Raw genomic sequence first — 20,067 nt, forward strand, 5'->3', positions numbered from 1 at the left:
ATAGTAATAACTCAATGCCGATACAAAATGAAATACAAAATGCAAAGTACAGCCAAACAAGGGACATTAATCATGAGTAATTAATCTTTGAATATGTTTTTTATCTTCTGCCCTTTATAGTGTATGCCTATTAAATCAGAAGACCACTTGTCAAAATGCATTTGGAGAAATTATTTGCTTTCCTCCCTGTGGTTTTGTTTATGGGTACTGAAGTTGGTACCAATTCAATGTGTCCCAGAGCAGGAAAGTATTTTGAGTTTACGATTAGGCTGATCTCAGGTACTTGCACCTGATGACAGGTAAAGGAGATGCTACAACCTCAGCGAGCTGGCACTGGCAGATACCACCAATATAGTTTGAAGGAAGGTTAGTTTGGACTCATTACTTCTGTCAAACCTGTTATCCTCCAATCCATTCCCACCTGCACTATACTACTTTTCATATCACTGTACATCTCACAAGCTGGATTGGTGAACTTGGTTAGTATTGGAAACTTCCAATTGTGAACCCATATTTCTTCCACCTCAAATACTCCATAGTCACCCATCTAATCTGCACCTTCTTCTGCTTCTTATAGCCAGGAGGTGGGGGAGCTCAAGACTGATAAGGAGAGCTTGATGCAAGAGGCAGAACAACCAAATTCCATGTAAAAATCAATTTAAATGGGTCCCTCCTCCACACCCAAATTGTTGATACTCAAAACAGAAAGCTATTAGAATGATGGTTGCCACCTAATCCACCAGAACATTCCTAAGCATCCTGCTTAAGAGAGACAAAACCTGAAAAAGAGCATGATTTAATGATTCTTATTGTACTTCTAGTGTATACCATTGCATTGTATTTCTTCTTAGATGGCAGTTTATAAATACCAAAATAAATAAAGGAACTGAGCACATGAAATTGTGGCCATCACTGTTTTCCATAACTTAACTATGCACTTTGTGAAGATGCACTTTCTTTTATCTGTCTTGAATAGAATCATAGAATCTTAGAATAGTAGAGTTGGAAGGGGCTTATAAGGCCATCAAGTCCAAACCCCTGCTCAATGCAGGAATCCAAATCAAAGCATTCTTGACAGATGGCTGTCCAGCTGCCTCTTGAATGCCTCCAGTGTCAGAGAGCCCACTACCTCTCTAGGCAATTAGTTCCAGTTAGGAATTCTTTCCTGATGTCCAGACAAAATCTGGCTTCCTGCACCTTGAGCCCATTATTCCGTGTCCTGCACTCTGGGACCATCGAGAAGAGATCCCGGCCCTCTTCTATGTGACAACCTTTCATGTACTTGAAGAGTGTTATCATATCTCCCCTCAGTCTTCTCTTCTCCAGGCTAAACATGCCCAGTTCTTTCAGTCTCTCTTCATAGGGCTTTGTTTCCAGTCCCCTGATCATCCTTGTTTCCTTTCTCTGAACCTGTTCCAGTTTGTCTGCATCCTTCTTGAAGTGCGGAGACCAGAACTGGATGCAGGATTCAAGATGAGGCCTAACCAGTGCTGAATAGAGGGGAACTAATGCTTCACATGATTTGGAAACTATACTTCTGTTAATGCAGCCTAAAATAGCATTTGCCTTTTTTGCAGTGACATCTCACTGTTGGCTCATATTCAGCTTGTGATCAATGACAATTCCAAGTTCCTTCTCACATGTTGTATTGCTGAGCAAAGTATTCCCCATCTTATAACTGTGCATTTGGTTTCTTTTTCCTAAGTGTAGAACTTTGCATTTATCCCTGTTGAATTGCATTCTGAATGTTGAATCTTTCAACATTCAGATTCATTGGATGTTCACAGGTTCTAGTGTTATGAAAGAGGGAGAAAAAAGGGAGAAAAACTTATCTCTATCCACTTTCTCCATGCCATGCATATTTTAATACAATTCTATCATGTTACCACTTGCTTGCTTTTTCTCCAAACTAAAAAAACTCAAATGCTGCATCCTTTCCTCATAGGAGAGTCACTCCATCCCCTTGATCATCTTGGTTGTTCCCTTTTTAAAACCCTTTTCTAACTCTACAATATCCTTTTTGAGGCAAGACAACCACAACTGTACACAGTATTCCAAATGTCATTGCACCATAGATTTGTAAAATGGCATTATGATATTAGCAGTTTTATTGTCAATACCTTTCTTAATGATACCTAGCATGGAATTTGCCTTTTTCACAGCTGCTGTACATTGGGTAGACATCATCAAGCTAACTGCCCTGTAATTTTCAGGATCCTTCCTGAATCCCCTTTTAAATATTAATGTTACATTGGCAATTTTCCAGTCCTCCTGTATGGAGACAGATCTGAAGGACAAGTTGCATCTGTTAGAAGATCAGCTATCTCACATTTGGGTTCTTTGAGAATTCTCAGATAGATGACATCTGGACCTGGCGATTTGTCAGTTTTTATTTTGTTTATTAAGCCTAGACCTTCATCTATCATCACAACTATCTCCCTCAGTTCCTCAGACTCCTTTCCTGCAAAAGTTAGTTCAGGCACAGGAATCTGCCCCATATCCTCCTCTGTGAGGAGAGATGCAAAGAAATTTTAGCTTCTCCGCAATCTCCTTATCCTGCTTTAGCAAACCTTTGATTTCCTTGTCGTTCAAGGGTCCAACTGCCTTCCTATATAGTCTTCTGCACTGAATGTATTTACAGAATGTCTTGTGATTGCTTTGTATGTTTTTAGCAATGTGCTCCTCAATTCTTTTTTAACAGCCCTTATTTTCTTCTTGCATTTCTTTTGCCAGACTTTGTGTTCCTTTTTATTTTCCTCATTTGGACAAGACTTCTGTTTCTTGAAGGAAACCATCTTGCTTCTAATAGCTTCTTTGACTCTGCTCATTAACCACACTGGCATCATCTTGGCCCTGCTGGTACCTTTCCTGATCTACGGTATATTCTCCAGTTGAGCTTCTTAATATTGTGTTTTTAAACAACTCCCAAGCATTTTGGGAGTGACTTTGTCTTTGAACTTTCTTTTTACCAAGTGCTATTGGAAGGAATGATAATAACATTTCTACAGCAACAGAGTGGGACAGTTAACAGGAGTTCAAATAATTTACATGTGTAAAGTGTGGTGTTTATTTCCTGTCATCTCTGTTTAATGACTTCTAGGATAAAAAATGGCTCTGGCGTTCATTGTGGGGATTCCTCCACAGCCACACATATGATTAACCATAACATAGTGACAGTGGTGACTAATAATGGTGGAAGGATGCTTCCTTCCAGAGCTATGCTGCAGGCCAGAGCTATGCTGTGTCTACACAGTAGCCTTCACTGGATAATGTGGAATTATGATATATCTATGAATGATAAGGCTGGATATATGAAATCCTTATGAAATCCCTCACAGTTTCTGAATGTATATTACAAGCAGCCACGTGCAGAACATAGTACACAGTTCAAACCTGGAGCAGGGAGAGAGAAGGTATTAGTAGCACTACCAGTTCTATCCCAAGCATGCAAACATTCTCTATGACAGGAGTAGGGAACCTGTGGCCCTACAAATATCATTTGACCAAAACTCCCATCATCTCTGACCATAGACCATGCTGGCTGGGATTGCTGGGATTTTGAATCCAACAATATGTAGAGGGCCATAGATACCCATTCCTGTTCTTTGGCTTCATCCGACAGTCAAACTCTTCTGGATATATTTTCTTACTCGATACCATATGAGCCCAGGTATCACTCCTGACCCAGCAAAAGTTTTGCGATGACAGCTGATAAACATGTTTTTCTCATCTGTCTAATTCCATATAATCAGAATGCTCTGGAGATGCAGTTGTGAACCCTGTAATTATCTCAAACTATCTTGCCAAAGATGACACAGATTTCCAGTAAGCACTCTCACAATAAACAATCAAAATGAATGTACAAAACATGCCTGCCCCTTTCAGAATGCAGGGTGACAGATTGTGAAGAAGCAGGATTGTTAGGAGTATCACATGCTAGGAAGTATAACCAACAGACCAGCAGAGTCAGGAGATGCTGACACTGGCCTAACCTGAGAAGCCTGATATTGGATCAAGAAATTGAACTGGATCAGTGGATTTTGCTTTGGGAGGAAAAGGATTCACCCTTAGAGCTGCAATGTTGCTTTTGTTGCTGTGGCTTCTAGTATTATGGTTGGTTTATCGCCCCCTGACTGAGTGTGGGACACACCCTGTTACTTGCAGCATGACTGAACCCCTTCAGATCCCACATGAGTATTATCAAATTGGTGACCTAATCATTGGTGCTATCTCTTCTCAGTTCTTCTCCTTTTTTGACACTATGTCCTTTAATCAACACCCCAATGCCATGTTTATTGCAGACCCTGTGTAAGGAATTTGTTTCCTGTAAAATATTTATGGACAGGTTAAAATAATCCCTTTGATAGATAATAAGATGCTTCTTGTGGTCACGGTCTATTGTATATTTTCTTCCCTTATATGATTTTTCAGTGTTTTTACCTCCCAGTGTTTGGTAATTTCCTTTCTTTTTAATTACCCTTTTATGCTTTATTTTCTTAACATGGAAGAACCCATTTTTGCTACTTTTGGTTATTTTTTTGGTTTTATGCCTATTTTATTAATGTGAAATAAAGTTTTGAAAAGGATAATAGATGCAATGATATGGTTTTGCTCCTCATTATAAGCATATTGATATTCCTCAATACATATAATAAATAATGTTTAATAGCAAAATAATGTTTACATGATTCTTTTTGGGATTTACCAAAAATGTATGTACACCTCTTCTGCAGGAATATAGCTCCCTATATCAGCTTTCCAACACCATTAGATGTGCGGATGATACAGTATAAGACCTCTTTGTAGTTGCACCTCTTCTGTGGAGTTCCCACCCACTGGAAGTTCATGTGGCATCATAAAATATGCAGGGAAGGCCCTTCATGTTGTTCTGCTGGTGGGTGTTGCCCACTGTGCTGTGATCCTGCATAAGGCCTTCTCTGTAGTGACATCTCTTTTTTCACCACAAATATAGAAAACCTTTGCCCCACTTATTTTGGAAAGAGCTCCAGAAATATGCACAATCTGTGATAATTATGAACAGTGGCAACATCAGTCTCTCTTTTGTTCCATAATTTAAAGGGTTGCTTTCTTCCTTCATAGAAACAAAACAGCTCATTATTGTCAGAGATAATGAGAATCCCCATCTGTTTTTGCCTCAGTTCTTCATGGTTTTGAAGTTGTGCATGCATTAATTTGAAAGATGTATGTAGCTATAATGGTGTACTGGGTGTCATGCCCAAAACAGATGCCTGTGCAAGAGCAGTATGGACTTGGGAAGTAGTTCATGAGGTCTAGAATACTGATGTCATATGATTTATATTCTGATTGCAGTGTAGTGACAAAAAACTATCAGCATGTCCTGGTCTTGGCATTTGCAATGAAGGAAATCAGTGAGAATCCCAGGATCTTACCAAATGTTACATTGGGATTCTATATACTTGACAGCTACTTTAATGAAAAGATGACTTATCAGACCACACTGAGCCTTCTCTTTAGCTTGAAAAGGATTGTCCCCAACTATAAGTGTGACAGGCAGAAGAATCTGATAGCTGCCATTGGGGCACTTGACTCTGAAACATCCCTTTACATGGCCACCATCTTAAGTATCTACAAGATTCCTCAGGTAGGATATACATGTGACTTTTTATAGAAATTCTACAAAGAAAAAGTGCTTGAGAAAAATGTAGTGAGATGTTGCTTGTGATGTATGCTGCCCAATCAGAAACTGAAAGCCCAAGTAGATAGAGTGGGCAGGGAACCCCCTGCATCACAAAATGTAAGAGATCCATCATATCATGTTCTGGAATAGCACCAAGAAATTTGGACAAACTAGTTCCAAATCCTAGAAGAAATGAGAGAAAGGGACAAAGACAGGTCAAATAAAATATTATACTACACCCTATCGGACAGCGTAGAATTTCTTTCAAGAATATATTTGCTTTCATTAGATCTCTTATTACTTATTTGGTCCTGCTCCGAGTGCTAAAACCCAGTTCCCTTTCATCTACCGAGTGGTCCCCCATGAAGTGAATCAGTACATTGGAGTTGTGCAACTACTTCTGCATTTCCAGTGGACGTGGGTTGGGATTATTACATTGGATGATGATCAAGGAGATCATTTTCTGCAGACTTTGATGACAAAACTTTCCCAGAATGGCATCTGCTTGGCCTTCACTGACAGAATACCATCTCTAACAGACTTCTCTGAGTTATCTGATGTGTACCTAGACACTGGGCATATGCTCTGCCTTCTTAAAGACAGAAAAGCAAAAGTACTGATTGTATATGCGGAAACTCTGTCCATATTGGGTTTGGTAATCTTGCTGCACCATTTAGACAAAAAACACATGGCAGAGATCTCTCAAGGCAGAGTGTGGATTATGACAGCCCAGTGGGACTTCTCAGCAGTACAATTTCAGAGGAACTGGGGTATAGAAGTCTTTCAGGGAGCCTTGTCTTTTGCAGTTCATGCAAATAAGGTAGAATCATTCAAAAAATTCCTTCAGGCTTTAAATCCTCACTCACTGAGTGGAGACAGTTTTATCAGAGACTTCTGGGAGCAGGCTTTTGACTGTTTATTTTCAGATTTTCATGTAGCTGGAGAGAGTGATGGAACCTGCACTGGAAAAGAAAAGCTGGAGAGCCTTCCTGGACCATTTTTTGAAATGAGCATGACTCCCCAAAGCTATAGTATTTACAATGCTGTCTATGTCATAGCACATGCTTTAGATGCCATGTACTCGTTGAATCCCAAGTATGGAGCAGTGACAGCACTTCCAAACCCTCAACCATGGCAGGTACTATCTCATTAACCAAAGCATCTTGACAGTCATGAATAGAAAATGCATCATAACATTATGATCAAAAATTGTGACAACTGACCACATGTTGCCCATAATGAACACTTCCAGTCCTATATTCTCAGCTACTTACTCTGCCAGTTATAGTAGTCCGTGTGTTCCTCTTCTTGTCAAGGGCTTGTGAAAATGGGATCTTTGTTCATTTTCACATGGACAACATTCTCCTGCTTCTGGAAATCAAATGGATCCTCACCTTTCTTTGATCACAAGTTGTGACCTCCTTTAGAAAAGGTCCTGCTCCCTCTCACTTGGATCTCCCCCCACATAACTATTCCCCTTTCTATCTCAGTTATGATTTACTGTTCTGTCTACATGTTTAACACTAATCAAGAGTCTCCTCCTATTCCTACTCACCTATCCAGAATAATACACTAAAATCAGCACAAACAATAGAACTGATCACCAACCCTAACTTAAAACACAAAGAAGGTTTACAGAAAACATGCATCCCCATCATTTTTTCTGGAATGTAAAGTAATGAGCAAGTGCCCTTTCAGTAGCGGGTACTACAGTCAGATGGGGCTTGGAGGACTGCTTTGCCTTGCTTTCTGAAAGAGAAGGAGAGGGGGAAAAGGAAGAGAACAAGTGCATCTTCATTCTCAGCAGCAGAAACTGAAGAACGTTTTTAAAGGAAAAACGGTCATGTACTGTATCTTCAGGGTCAGTGAAGTGACCACCTCAGGCTGATACTGGGAGGTCAGTGGCAGCAGCCCTCTTGTTTCTCTTAAGCCCCCTGGACATCCCCCTCTCCTGGAGAACAGACCTGTATATGCTGCACAGACATGTATATAGGTATGCCTGCAGCCTCAGTTGGGGGATGCTACCCTATCACCCATCAGCTTCCTGTCCAGTCTACTTCTGAATGTGGAATGGGGGGATATCAACATGTCCTTTGCTTAAGGCAGCAAAATGTCTTGGGCTGGCCCTCTGCATCTCCCAATCTGACCGGAGTATTTAATACTGAAAAGTGATTAATGACTGATTCATGCTAATATATTGAATTTCCTATTTGGTGGTTGGTTTCTGGGCCCAATTCTAAGAGTTGGCTCTGACTTGGAAAAATTTGTACAGTCTGGAACCATGATGCCTAAAAAACTACCTTCTCCGATAGCCACACACTGTGCCATCCCGCCCCCCACTAGCACCATCTGCTACTGTATGTCCCCACCAAAATCATATGAAATCCACTGAGTGACTTCACAAAACTAGGGAACTCTCTTCTGAGGCAGAATGGGTTTGGTTACCTCCTTCACTTCTGTGGTTCAGATGACAATTTAAAATGCTGATGCTTCTGAGGGCATTTGGGATAACTGAAAATTAGTGTTTGCCTTGGAGACTCCTGTTGCATGACTACCCAAATCTATAGTATTTACAATGCTGTCTATGTTATAGCATATACTTTACATGGCTTTTATTCATTGAATTCCAAGCACAGAGGGATGACAGCACGTCCAACACCACAGCCATGGCAGGTATTACCTCATAACCAAAGCATCTACACAGTCATGAAAAGAACACAAACCTCTGTGTGTGACTACAAATACAGAATATTGTACTCTGCTAGTTCTAATTTCTCAGCTACAATTCTCATCTACATATAGTAGAAAAATCAGCTTGTTCCTCTTCCTGTCATGCAGTTGGAAAAGTAGCAAAAACCTTTGTTCATTCTTGCATGGCCAAACATTAATGACGCCTCGCTTGCTGCGCAGCTGACAAGGGGGGCGAAGCTGCTGCCTCCATCTTTCAATGGGGCAATGTCACGCGTCGTGACTATTACGCACGTGTGATGTGCAGCATGGAGGGGCAGAGCTTATGGGTCTATTTAAGCCCAGCCGCCCCTCTTACCTTTAAATCCTGAAGGTTAAAATAGTTTCTCCTGCCCCACACTGTCAGTTGGATGTGGTGCACATGTAATGTTTGATGGCAGTAAGGATGTGCTAGAATTTAGCCTAATTCGGATTTGGTATGAATTTTCAATTAATTTATTCTTTACCACTGCAGACTGGATTTTTACCTAGCAATTTTCCACAGCTATTTTCAAAACACAGGTTTTTATTAAAAAATCCACCTCTAAAATGTCAAGATTAAGAATGATAATTTTATCAATATTTCCTTTCACTTATCAATATTTCCTTTCAAAACCTCAATATTTCCTTTAGAAATATTGATATTTCCTTTAAAATTAATGTTGATATTAAAATCAATATTTTTTGCAATGGAAAAAACCCAGGATCAATAAAAGAAGTGGCTAGTGGACAAGGAATGAACTCAAATCAACACCAGCCTGTGAGGTCAACTGAATGCTTTCGAACCAAACTGGCCAACTGATCACATCCCTAGATGATAGAAATCCATTGTTTTAAGATTTCAATGAATTTGCCTGTAATTTGACAGACTTTTCCAATCTGGAGAGACTACTATGCCTGCAAATTTCATCTAATCCAATCAAAAGAGAGAGAAAAAGTTATATCCCAATAGTGAATGGAGGACAGCGGAGGAAAGCAGACTTAGATTTGAATCAAGAAGCCTCCAAATTGTGTCAAGGAAAATTGGGCTGTTTTGTAAATTTGGGTCTAAATGTAATCTTGTGGCTGCTGCACAGCCCTAGTTTCATTTATTGTTTCTATACAGACGTTAAGCTCCCTTGCCTATCCTGGTGAATTAAAGGTTATAGATAAATATTTTATATAACACAGATAATAAACAAACGTAGAAAATACTGAAAAAATATTTATATACTGCCCTGTCCAGAATTTTATACATGCTGCTTTTACCTCTTTGATTGTAGCTTCATCATTTCTTGTGGAGAATCTCTTTTAACAACAGTGCTGGGGACCAGGTGTCCTTGGATGAGAAAGGTGAATTGGAAAGTGGTTTTGATATTATAAACTGGATTACTTTCCCAAACAGATCTTTCACAAGGCTGAAAGTAGGAAGGATGGATCCATGGGCTTTCCCAGGCAGAGAGTTCAGTATTAATGAGGAGATCATCACATGGCACACTGTATTTAACCAGGTACATTCCAGCTGTTGTTTCTAGATACAAAATATCAGTGATGAGCATTCAAGTGTCAATCAGTTTTTATTTATTTGTAAGATTTATATCCACCATTTAGTTTTTCAAGGCAGTTTATGAATATATTTGAATAAAGTTGTTCACTATCTTAGCAGTTACGGACTTTACTGTGTAAAAATTCAGTATTAAAACAAAGGAACACCCTCTCTCACAGTTTCTCCCACAGGAACTATCCATAAATCCATTGCACCATATATGTTGCATATCCTTGGACAGTGCTGAACCCAAACTGTCAATGTGCTTCCATAGGAACTACGCTGAAGTATTTTGGAATATATTCTGTCCTCTTCATAGTCATTTTTATAGATCAGTTAAATTATGTAGGCCTTCAAAGGGGTAATAAATTAATTTTTAACTCTTTCCTTCTAAGAGCCATCCTTCCCACATGAGAAGTTTCTTTGAGCCAAATTGATGTTAATTTCACGAAAGCAATTTGCATGCACTTTTTATTTTGTAACAAAGTAAATATTGGTGTCCTGAGCTTTGTCACAGAGTAGGGAAACTGAGTCTATTTAATGCTTCCTTTTCTGTTCAGTCCTATTTTTTCCATTTATCTGCACTATTTAGAAAAACTGCATGAAAGCTCACATTTAATTACATACATTTATTTAATGACTTTTTTGTCAAAAGACAATTCTAAATGTATATTATCTCAACGTACTGAGATATAAACTGTTGTTGTTTGGAGCAACGCACACCAAAATGTTCAAGAAGTGTAGATGTCTAAGTTGTGATTCACTCTGCAGTTTCAGGAGGTGTGGATGTCCACAGGAGGGGAAAGGGTTATATTCTCTGTCCTAGAGCCTTGCTGCCTCAATGTTGCTTATGCTCTCTAATGCCTGCTATTTACATTTGTTAAAATGTGCACATCAATTGCCTTTGGATCATTAAAATAGTTATATCTAGAGGGACCAATGGTTTGACAGGAATAAAAACATGTGTACATCATTGCTTACATGCCCTTTTTTTCTTTGCAAGGGAAGGAGATTGGGGAGAACCAGAATTAGCTGGCTTTGTCTAGCATTAGCTGCACATATTGTGACCCCTGTTTTCTGCTTCCCTGCCTTCTGCCCCATCAATTCAAATGTGTGTCAGGATTCTACTGGTGTTTATGTGAATCGTCAATTTAAATGAGTATTTTTTAAAGCATGAACTAAGCTTTTTCTGCCTTGCATTGGTGGATAGATCCCGCCCTTTTCCATCTGTAATGACAAGTGCCTTCCAGGTTCTGTTATGAAAATGAAGGAGGGGGAGCCATTCTGTTGCTATGACTGTGACCCATGTCCAAAAGGAAAGATTTCTAATAAAAAAGGTAAGTATCTACTAGGAGGTTGCACGTGCCATGTGATTCATTTTAGATGTGTATCTATCTGTCTATTTGATCCCAGTCATGTTTTGGGTACATAACAGTTTAATTAAAAATGAAACTCTTTCACACCATTCACTATTAAAGGGAATCTATAAGCAGGTGTTTTCCTCTTTTTCACAGAAGTCTATGGAATTTGCAGGATAGTCCCTGCAGAGTTAATTAAGCCTGCCAAATTATGTATGTTCTGAAAATCACATTGTTAAGCTTATTGGCACTGGTTTTTTCTAAATTCTTTTTTGCTTCTTCATCTTTGGGAAGCACATGTATATGATGATATACGTATATTATGTACATATACACTCTAGGTTTCCTAAAGTAACCAGCACAAAAAATGCATGTAATCATATGAAAACAGCTAAAAAATTATGCTGTAGAAATAAAGTACCACATGGGGCTTGACTTTTATCTGCATTATATTTATAATATAATGTTTTTGCATATACTTTTGCATATAATTAGTCTGGCTTTTAAAAAAATCCTGGCAATGCACAGACAGCTCAGAATCACCACATTCTATGTATAAAGTATTATACATAGGATTCCTCCTCCATATGTAATTGTAATCCAAACAGAAAGCATTTGAAGGATGGTCTCTGCCTAGTCCACCAGAACTCCTTCTCACGAGAAGCAAAACTTGCAAAAGAGCCTGATTGTATGAATCCATGCTGCTGTTTTTATCATATTTCTAGTGTTCAGTGCTGCAATATTTTTCTTTTGAGTTGGCATTTTATAAATACCCTTCTAAACAAAGAAACAAAAAAGCACAGCACCTGAGTACATGAAGCAAACACATTATTTCCATGAATTTCCTTCCTACAAAACACTGTGATTGGAAAGTAATGGAAAATCTTCCCTTCTGAATGAAAGCAAGATGTAATGGAGTTTTTCCATCTCACCTCCCCCTTTCCACACATTGAACACTAGCACTGTAAGTTTCATTTCTGGAAAACTCCACCCATATGGTTAGAGATTCATAGTCTTCTATAGCAAAACATGATAATACATACACTTTGTGCAGAGCTTTTTATGTCAAAGTCATGAGCACACAAGGCATTCTGGGTGCACCCTAATCCATGCCATTGTACCTTGTAGGAGCTTCACTTTGCTCTGTTGAGGTACAAATCCCTCACAGATCACCCCCACTCTGCCTGTGATTCAGGGTACTTACAGACCAGATTCACACCCTTAGGGTCTATCATACTGTAGTGTCACATTTTAAATAAGAATTACTATAATTTCTTCCCCTTCTACACCGGCTTAGTTACATTTTTGTGGGTTTAGAGAAGAATGTTTAGTGTTAGTAATCATCATTTTAAATAATATTTTATAGGCCTAACACCACATATTGTAATGAACTATATTATTGGACACCAATGTCCTATTAAATTGTGAATACACTGGGTGAGAGAGTTGTATTGCACATACTGTTCCTTGTTGTGAATGAATTCAGTTAAATGTTACCCTAGGCTTACATATGTGCAATTGTACATGTGTAGGGCTCTTTCCATAGATTGTGCACATTGCTTTTCTGGGATGCCTGAGAATACCCAGAGTCTCCTATGAATTTATCTGAGAGACAAAGTTGTATTCATGTCTTTCTCCCCAGAAATGAACAACTGTATCAAATGTCCAGATGATCAGTATCCAAATGAAGACCAGGATGGATGCATTCCCAAGGCATTAAACTTTCTGCATTATGATGAACCATTGAGCATCGGTTTAGCTTCCATAGCACTTTTGTTTTCTGTAATCACAACTTTGGTCCTAGGGATATTCATTAAATACCACAACACTCCCATCATCAAAGCCAACAACCGTGGTCTCACTTACACTCTGCTCATTTCTCTCCTGCTCTCCTTCCTCTGCTCCTTGCTATTCATGGGCCAGCCTGAGAAAGCAACCTGTCTTCTACAACAAATACCATTTGGCATCATCTTCTCCGTGGCTGTTTCTTCTGTGCTGGCAAAAACCATCACTGTGGTTTTGGCATTCATGGCCACACAGCCAGGATCCAGGATAAGGAAATGGGTGGGGAAAAGACTAGCAACCTTTATTGTTCTCTCCTGTTCGCTTATTCAAACATCTATTTGTACTGTGTGGCTTTGCATTGCTCCTCCATTTCCAGATTTGGACATGGACTCATTAGCTGAAGAAGTTGTGGTTGAATGTAATGAAGGGTCTGTCCCTATGTTTTACTGTGTTCTGGGGTACATGGGATTTCTGGCTGTAGTCAGCTTTGTTGTGGCTTTCTTTGCTAGGACATTGCCCAGCACTTTTAACGAGGCCAAGTTCATCACTTTCAGCATGTTGGTGTTTTGCAGTGTGTGGGTCTCTTTTGTCCCAATGTACTTGAGCACAAAGGGAAAATACATGGTGGCTGTGGAGATCTTCTCTATTTTAGCCTCTAGTGCCGGTTTATTGGGTTGCATCTTTGCCCCTAAATGTTATGTAATTGTCCTGAGGCCTGAGCTGAACACTAAAGAGCATTTAACAAGGAGAAAATTGTAAAATTCAACAGAGTGTCCCACAATGATGCTCTCTGTTGGGAACATTATAGCTGTGATTCTGTTAGATGAACAGTTTGATAATTATGATGGGGAAATGATACACTTTTTATGTTTTTCAACTTTATTTTTTGATATGGTGGCATTGGATTGTATTATCATCTGTAAGTGAAATAAAAAGAAGGTGAAGTTGAGATGAACAACAACAATGAATGAATAAGGTGGAGGAATGAGACAGCAATCTGTATGACAGAAGTCGCAACAAACAAAGATGTATTATATTGAATCAGATCATTGGTCCATTTAGCTCAGTTTTGTCTGCACCGATTTGCAGTGGTTCTCCAGAGTTCCAGACAGGTAATCTTTCCTAAACCTAGCTGGAGACGTTGGGGATTAAACCAGGGAAGTGGATGTTCGCCAATGATTATAGTGAAAAGTTAAAAATTGCAGGGACAATCATATACATACAGAACTGCACTCAATGCAATTTTTATAGAACTCTAAATATATTTTTAGAAGAATGCCCAACATCTAAGAGTTTCCACAAAGCAGTCTTGATTTCTTTGTTTCTCATGCTGTAGATGAATGGATTCAAAATGGGAGGAATTACTATATATATCACAGCAAAAACTATATCCAGATCAGAAGAAGCAATAGTGGGAGGCCTTGCATAGGTAAAGGATGCACTTAAGAGAAACACAGAGAAGACAGTGAGGTGGGGAAGGCAAGTGGAGAGAGCTTTTTTCTGACCATGCACCGAAGGAATTCTGAGCACTGAAGAAAAGATATGTATGTATGTTATGATGATGAAAATGAAGCATCCTATTCCCATAATGCAGCCTAGCAGAAGAATTCAAATTCAACCAAGTAAAAGTCTGAGCAGGAAAGTTTCAGTAATGTTGGGAGTTCACAGAAGTACTGATTGACAACGTTAGAACAGAAGGTGTTTGCGAAGGTGCTACAAGTGTGTAACATGGCATAAGGCAGACTAGTAAGCAACACAATTGCTGCCATCTGAATACAGGCTCCTTTATGCATAATAGTCTCATATTGTAATGGACTGCAGATGGCGACATAGCGATCGTGTGCCATTACTGTTAGAAGGGAAAGATCTGATGTTGCAAAGAAGGCGTAGAAGAAAACTTGAGCCACACACCCAGAATATGAAATTGACCTGCTGTTCATAATGGAATTGGCCATAGATTTGGGTATGATGACAGAAACAGAGCCAATGTCCACCATGGCCAGGTTTGCTAGGAAAAAGTACATAGGTTTATGAAGGTGATGGTCAAAGGCTATTGCAACAATGATGAGAAGATTCCCAGTTGTGATTGTCAGGTACAATGTTAGGAACAGAAAAAAGTGCAAGATCTGTAGTTCTCGTCGTTCTGAGAATTCCCACAGCAGAAACATAGACATGGAAGTAAGATTGCTCATTTTGCCTTCAGTAGTTACATGCTTTCTGTCGAAGGAAAAAGCAAAGAAGTGTTATTCTACCAATATTTGTTAACCAGTTAATTAAAACAGGTTTCCTAAAATTTCACTATAAAATTGACCAGATATTTCTTTGTTAAACCAGTAATGGAAAAACAATTGTTTTTTTCAGTTTGCGTTTTAGCCAAAGGCCATTGCAAGCACAACAAATACCACAAGATACAATAAGAGAATAATAAAACATCCACCATGCAACCTATAATGTGCCTAGCGAATGAGAATAAAACATTTAAAAGTTTCAGGGATTCTGTTTCTGAGTGTAAGCTACTCTTAGCTTCTTAGCTGCCAAGGCGAAGTTAGCTATGGAGATAGTCACGTGTTTGACTTTGTCACTTAAAAGCTCTACTACCAGTTCCTTGGGGCATTTGACCTGGGGGGAATAAATAAATTGGACCAGGAATTTCTGGCTGGGATCGATGTACAATGGACAGTATAACAAGTAATGAATGATGTCCTCCGGGATATTACACCCAAAAATACATCTCCATTCTTCAAAGGGAATTCCTGTGTACCTCCCTTCCAGGTAGGCCGATGGCATCAATTGGAACCTAAGTTCTGAAAATGCTTTACGGAGAGAGGGGTGCGTGAGGATCTCAAGGTACGATGATCTAACGTGATTAGGCTTGAGTTGGGGATACCAGATGGAGAAAGGGTCTATTAGGATGTCCACCCAATCTTTCCTCGCTGCATGATTACAAACCCAATTCCTAAGGGCTTGGGAGCTGAGGCTCAGTAGCTCGCCCATAGGGAGGTTGTATTGCTCCAGCAGTACCTGGTTAGTACAGGCCCACCCCCACTTCGATAGCTGCTCAGACCAGCAAAGTTTAGTAAGGGAATTATCATCCATTTGGTATATTCTCCTCCAATATCTAAGGTGAGCTAGATCTATTCTAGCTGCTAAGGAGGGTAGCCCAAGTTCCGCTCTAAGATGCGCAGCGGGGGTTCCCGATGGGAACCCTAGGATTCATCTCATAAACTTGTTTTGTAAAGTTTCTAATTTTTGCTTAGCTGCAGCCCCCCAAAGTTCGGCCCCCTAAAGTATGGAGGCGACTGTTTTAGCAACAAACATCTTGAGCAATGGGGGGACCATTTGCCCCCCTCTAGCGTAAAAAAATATTTCCAGTTGAACTGAAGATCTCGCACCTGCCAATTTGGTGGCCTTAATGTGGGAGTTCCATGAGGAATTCTCACTGAGGCAGATACCCAGGTATTTGAACAGATGGACTTGGTCCAGCGTGTGGCCTTCAATTGACCAACTGGAAGCGGCCTTCTTATTGCCAAAGATCAAGATCTTGGTTTTGGTATAATTAATTGTCAGGAGATGCTCCTTGCAGTAAATGCCCAGGTGAGTGAGTATCCTTTTGAGGCCGATTTTATTTAAAGAAAGTAAGGCCAGGTCATCGGCATATAACAATAGGGGGGTCTTACGAGAGCCTATTGAAGGAGGGAAGAAGGATGGGGAAGCCATAGCGGGAATGATGTCATTTATAAAAACATTAAATAAAAAAGGGGCCAGAATGCATCCCTGCTTCACTCCTTTCCGAACCCGAATAACCCGGGAAAGAGTGCCCTGCAGGCCTAAGCGCACTTGTAGCGTGTTTCCCTGGTGAAGGGCTCGAATAAGGTAAAGCAATCTTCTATCTATGTTGGTCTGGGCCAACTTCTGCCAAAGTAGATCTCTGTCTATAAGATCGAAGGCGGAGGTGAAATCTATGAAGGCCACATACAAACATTTGTTGGGGCCTTTCGTGGTTTTCTGTATTAGATGTTGCAACACGAATACCTGGTCGATCGTGCTCCTGCCTCTTCTGAACCCTGCTTGCTCCTCGTGGAGAATACGGTTGCTGGTCTCCCAATCGAGGAGCTTATTAAGAAGGAACCTCCCATAGAGCTTGGAAGTAATGTCTAGGAGGCTGATTGGCCTATAATTTTGGGGGTCTGAAACATTGCCCTTCTTATAAATAGGGACGATTATGCTGGAGCACCAGCCTGAAGGCATTTGTCCGGTAGCGTTTATGTACGTGAATAGAGAGGCCAAAACAGGCGCCCACCAGTTTGCATTGGAAAGGAAAACCTTGGGGGGGATCATGCCCTCCCCCGGGGCTTTACCAGATTTGAGCTTGGTAATCAAGTCCAGAATTACCGAGGGCAACACCGGTGGCCAGGGTGGGGAGTTGAGAATATCTTCCGACGGTGCCTGAGAAGAGTTTTCATTGGGTCCAAAGATGTTGGAAAAGTGAGAGACAATTGTTATTGGGGATGATGCCAAAATAGTCAGTTTGTAAGCTGAACCTGGTGTATTCATTATGATGTCCCCATCTTTAGCAGGGACACATTTGCCTCACCCCCTCTGTTGTTTAAGAGACTTGAGTTGGTTTCTCCCAGAGGTTTGGGGTTAGCAAACCGTATGGGCAGGAGTGCCCAAAGGGAGGGGGAGACCCAACCCAGTATTTAGGGCTGCTCTGCCCCCTCTTCTCTCTCCTTTTGCAGGTGCAGGCCCCTCTTCTTCCCTCTACACTGGTGGTGTTGGGTGATCATTGGTTCTGGAGCTGAGTTGGAATTTTGGGGGAGCCCCTGATTGGTACTTGGAACTCTGCTTTCACCTACTTCACACTGTAGGGGCACATTTTGTTTCAATCAATCAATCAATCAATCAATCAATCATTTCTTATGGTCAAAGATCAGCACTATCAAATATTAAAACAATAAAACATATCAATATTATACAGAAAAAGAAACAAACAGCTGCAACATAAGATAATATGGCACTAATGGTGTTGGGTAAATACACCAATGGGCAAAAAGCCCCAGATAGTTAGCTTTTATTATTGTTTTCCATCATCACTGTCCTACAGGTAACAGCTGATGCACAAAATCTTGCCACATTCACTGTGACCTGCGGGACCCTATTTGAGAGTAAATATTCTAAATAAGACCTCCCTGGGATATTTTGAAGAATTGGGGTGATGAGTTCAAATCGGAAGTTCCGATAAAAAGGACAATATAACAGCACATGAGTAACGGCTTCCACATCTCCCATATCACAAGGACATAAGCGCTCTTGTACTGGCACCTTGTTAAATCTGCCTTCTAGAAGCGAAGAAGGTAAAAAATTGAGCCTAGCAAGCGTGAAAGCTTTTCTATACTTGGGAACTGACAAATTTGTCATATAATTTGTTGTTATAAACATTCGCAAATAATCTCCATAGTTAAAGTGCGGCCAGGCTCAAATGATTTTGTAGATCAATTTCCATGATTCGCTGGGAGATAGCAATCTTAGCTTTGGCCTAATGCCATAATAGTGGCAGTAGAAAAACCCAAATACAGCAATTGCACAGACAATTCTCTTTTCCATCTAGATTGAAAAGGATCTATCAGAGTCAAAGGAGCTAAACCCACTGGAAAAAGCATCAGCTTTAGCCAGGAGTTTATCTTATATATCAGTGCATGTGCCTCTACAGAGATTTAGCTCATTTCCAGCCACAAAATTATATTTGGGACACATGGTGGGGTTCCTAATATTGCTTTTATAAATTTAGTTTGTACAACCTAAAAGGGGGCAAAATCATCAAAAACACATAGCTGGGAGCCATACAACATCTGGGCTATAACCTTAGCAACAAAAACCTGGATGGCTGCAGGGATATATTGACCACCTTTGGTGTAAAAGAAAGATCAGAGTGCCTTTGTGCTTCTCTGGGCATTCGCAATGGCATTTTTTTGTTTGAGCTTTCCATGAGCCTGTTGAATGAAAGGTTACACCTAGATATCTATAGATAATAATCTGCTCAATTTGATAGTCATTAATTTGCCATCAATACTTGGTCCTTCTATTAAAAACTAGAACCTTAGACTTGTCATAGTTAATTGTCAGTCATTTTTCTTTACAATATGAGGCTAAGGCACTTAAAAGATGTCTCAGACTGATGCTTGACAAAGATAGAAGTACCACATCATCTGCATAGAGAAGGACTGACAAGGGTCTGTTTGCTAACTTGGGAGAATGTGAATTTACCTTTGCTAAGGATTTGATCAAAGAATTAATATAGAAGTTAAACAGAGTGGGAGCCAAAATCCATCCCTGTTTAACTCCATTAAAAGTGGGAATAGGTCCTGTTAAATGACTGACATGATCACATTTAACCCTCAAGCATGTGTTTTCATAAAGGCTACACATTAATATAAGGAGTTTCCTGTCAATGTTTGTGGCCTCAAATTTTTCCCATAGTCTATCTCTTGAAATTGAATCAAACACCGATTTAAAATCACTGAAAGATGCATGAAGCCCCTCCTTCGTTGATGAAGCATACTTTTCAGCAAGATGTTGAAGAACAAGTCTTTGATCAACTGTGGATCATCTCGTCCTAAAACCAGCCTGCTCGTCTTCGAGTATATTTTCCTGCTCTAACCAGTTTAATAGTTTCTCATGCAAATGAGAAGCATATAGCTTGCTGATTATACTTAGCAAGCTAATCAGTCTGTAATTTGCAGGATCTGAATGTTTTCCTTTTTCGTACATTGGAACAATAATGGCCAGCCCCCAATCCTCTGGAATGCATGCTGTGTGATCGATGCATGTAAATAATGATGCTAGGACAGGAGCCCACCACTCTATATTTGTCTTAAGGAGTTCTGATGGAATATTATCACTCCCAGGTGCTTTGCCAACTTTCCATTTAGAAATAAGGTTTCCGACTTCACTGGAGGTGACCAGCGGCCACTCGGGGAAAGTATTTATATTTGTCTTTGATGTCCGATGACAAC

At 40.0% G+C, this 20,067-nt stretch overlaps 1 protein-coding gene and 1 pseudogene across 1 annotated transcript; one reads left to right on the plus strand and one right to left on the minus strand.

The window, feature by feature from the left end:
* Window positions 1–308: 308 nt before the first annotated feature.
* On the plus strand, window positions 309–13,813 carry LOC133367692 (vomeronasal type-2 receptor 26-like). The gene is made up of 7 exons (XM_061591789.1): window positions 309–366; window positions 3,753–3,825; window positions 5,332–5,623; window positions 5,949–6,797; window positions 9,649–9,876; window positions 11,122–11,248; window positions 12,912–13,813. The coding sequence occupies exons 1-7, from the start codon at window positions 309–311 to the stop codon at window positions 13,811–13,813; spliced, it is 2,529 nt and encodes an 842-aa protein (XP_061447773.1).
* Window positions 13,814–14,299: 486 nt separating this feature from the next.
* Window positions 14,300–15,258, minus strand: LOC133368072 (olfactory receptor 14I1-like; annotated as a pseudogene).
* Between the last annotated feature and the right edge of the window lie 4,809 nt (window positions 15,259–20,067).

This window comes from Rhineura floridana, chromosome 11 (genome assembly GCF_030035675.1).
Source record: "Rhineura floridana isolate rRhiFlo1 chromosome 11, rRhiFlo1.hap2, whole genome shotgun sequence".
NCBI lineage: Eukaryota > Metazoa > Chordata > Lepidosauria > Squamata > Rhineuridae > Rhineura > Rhineura floridana.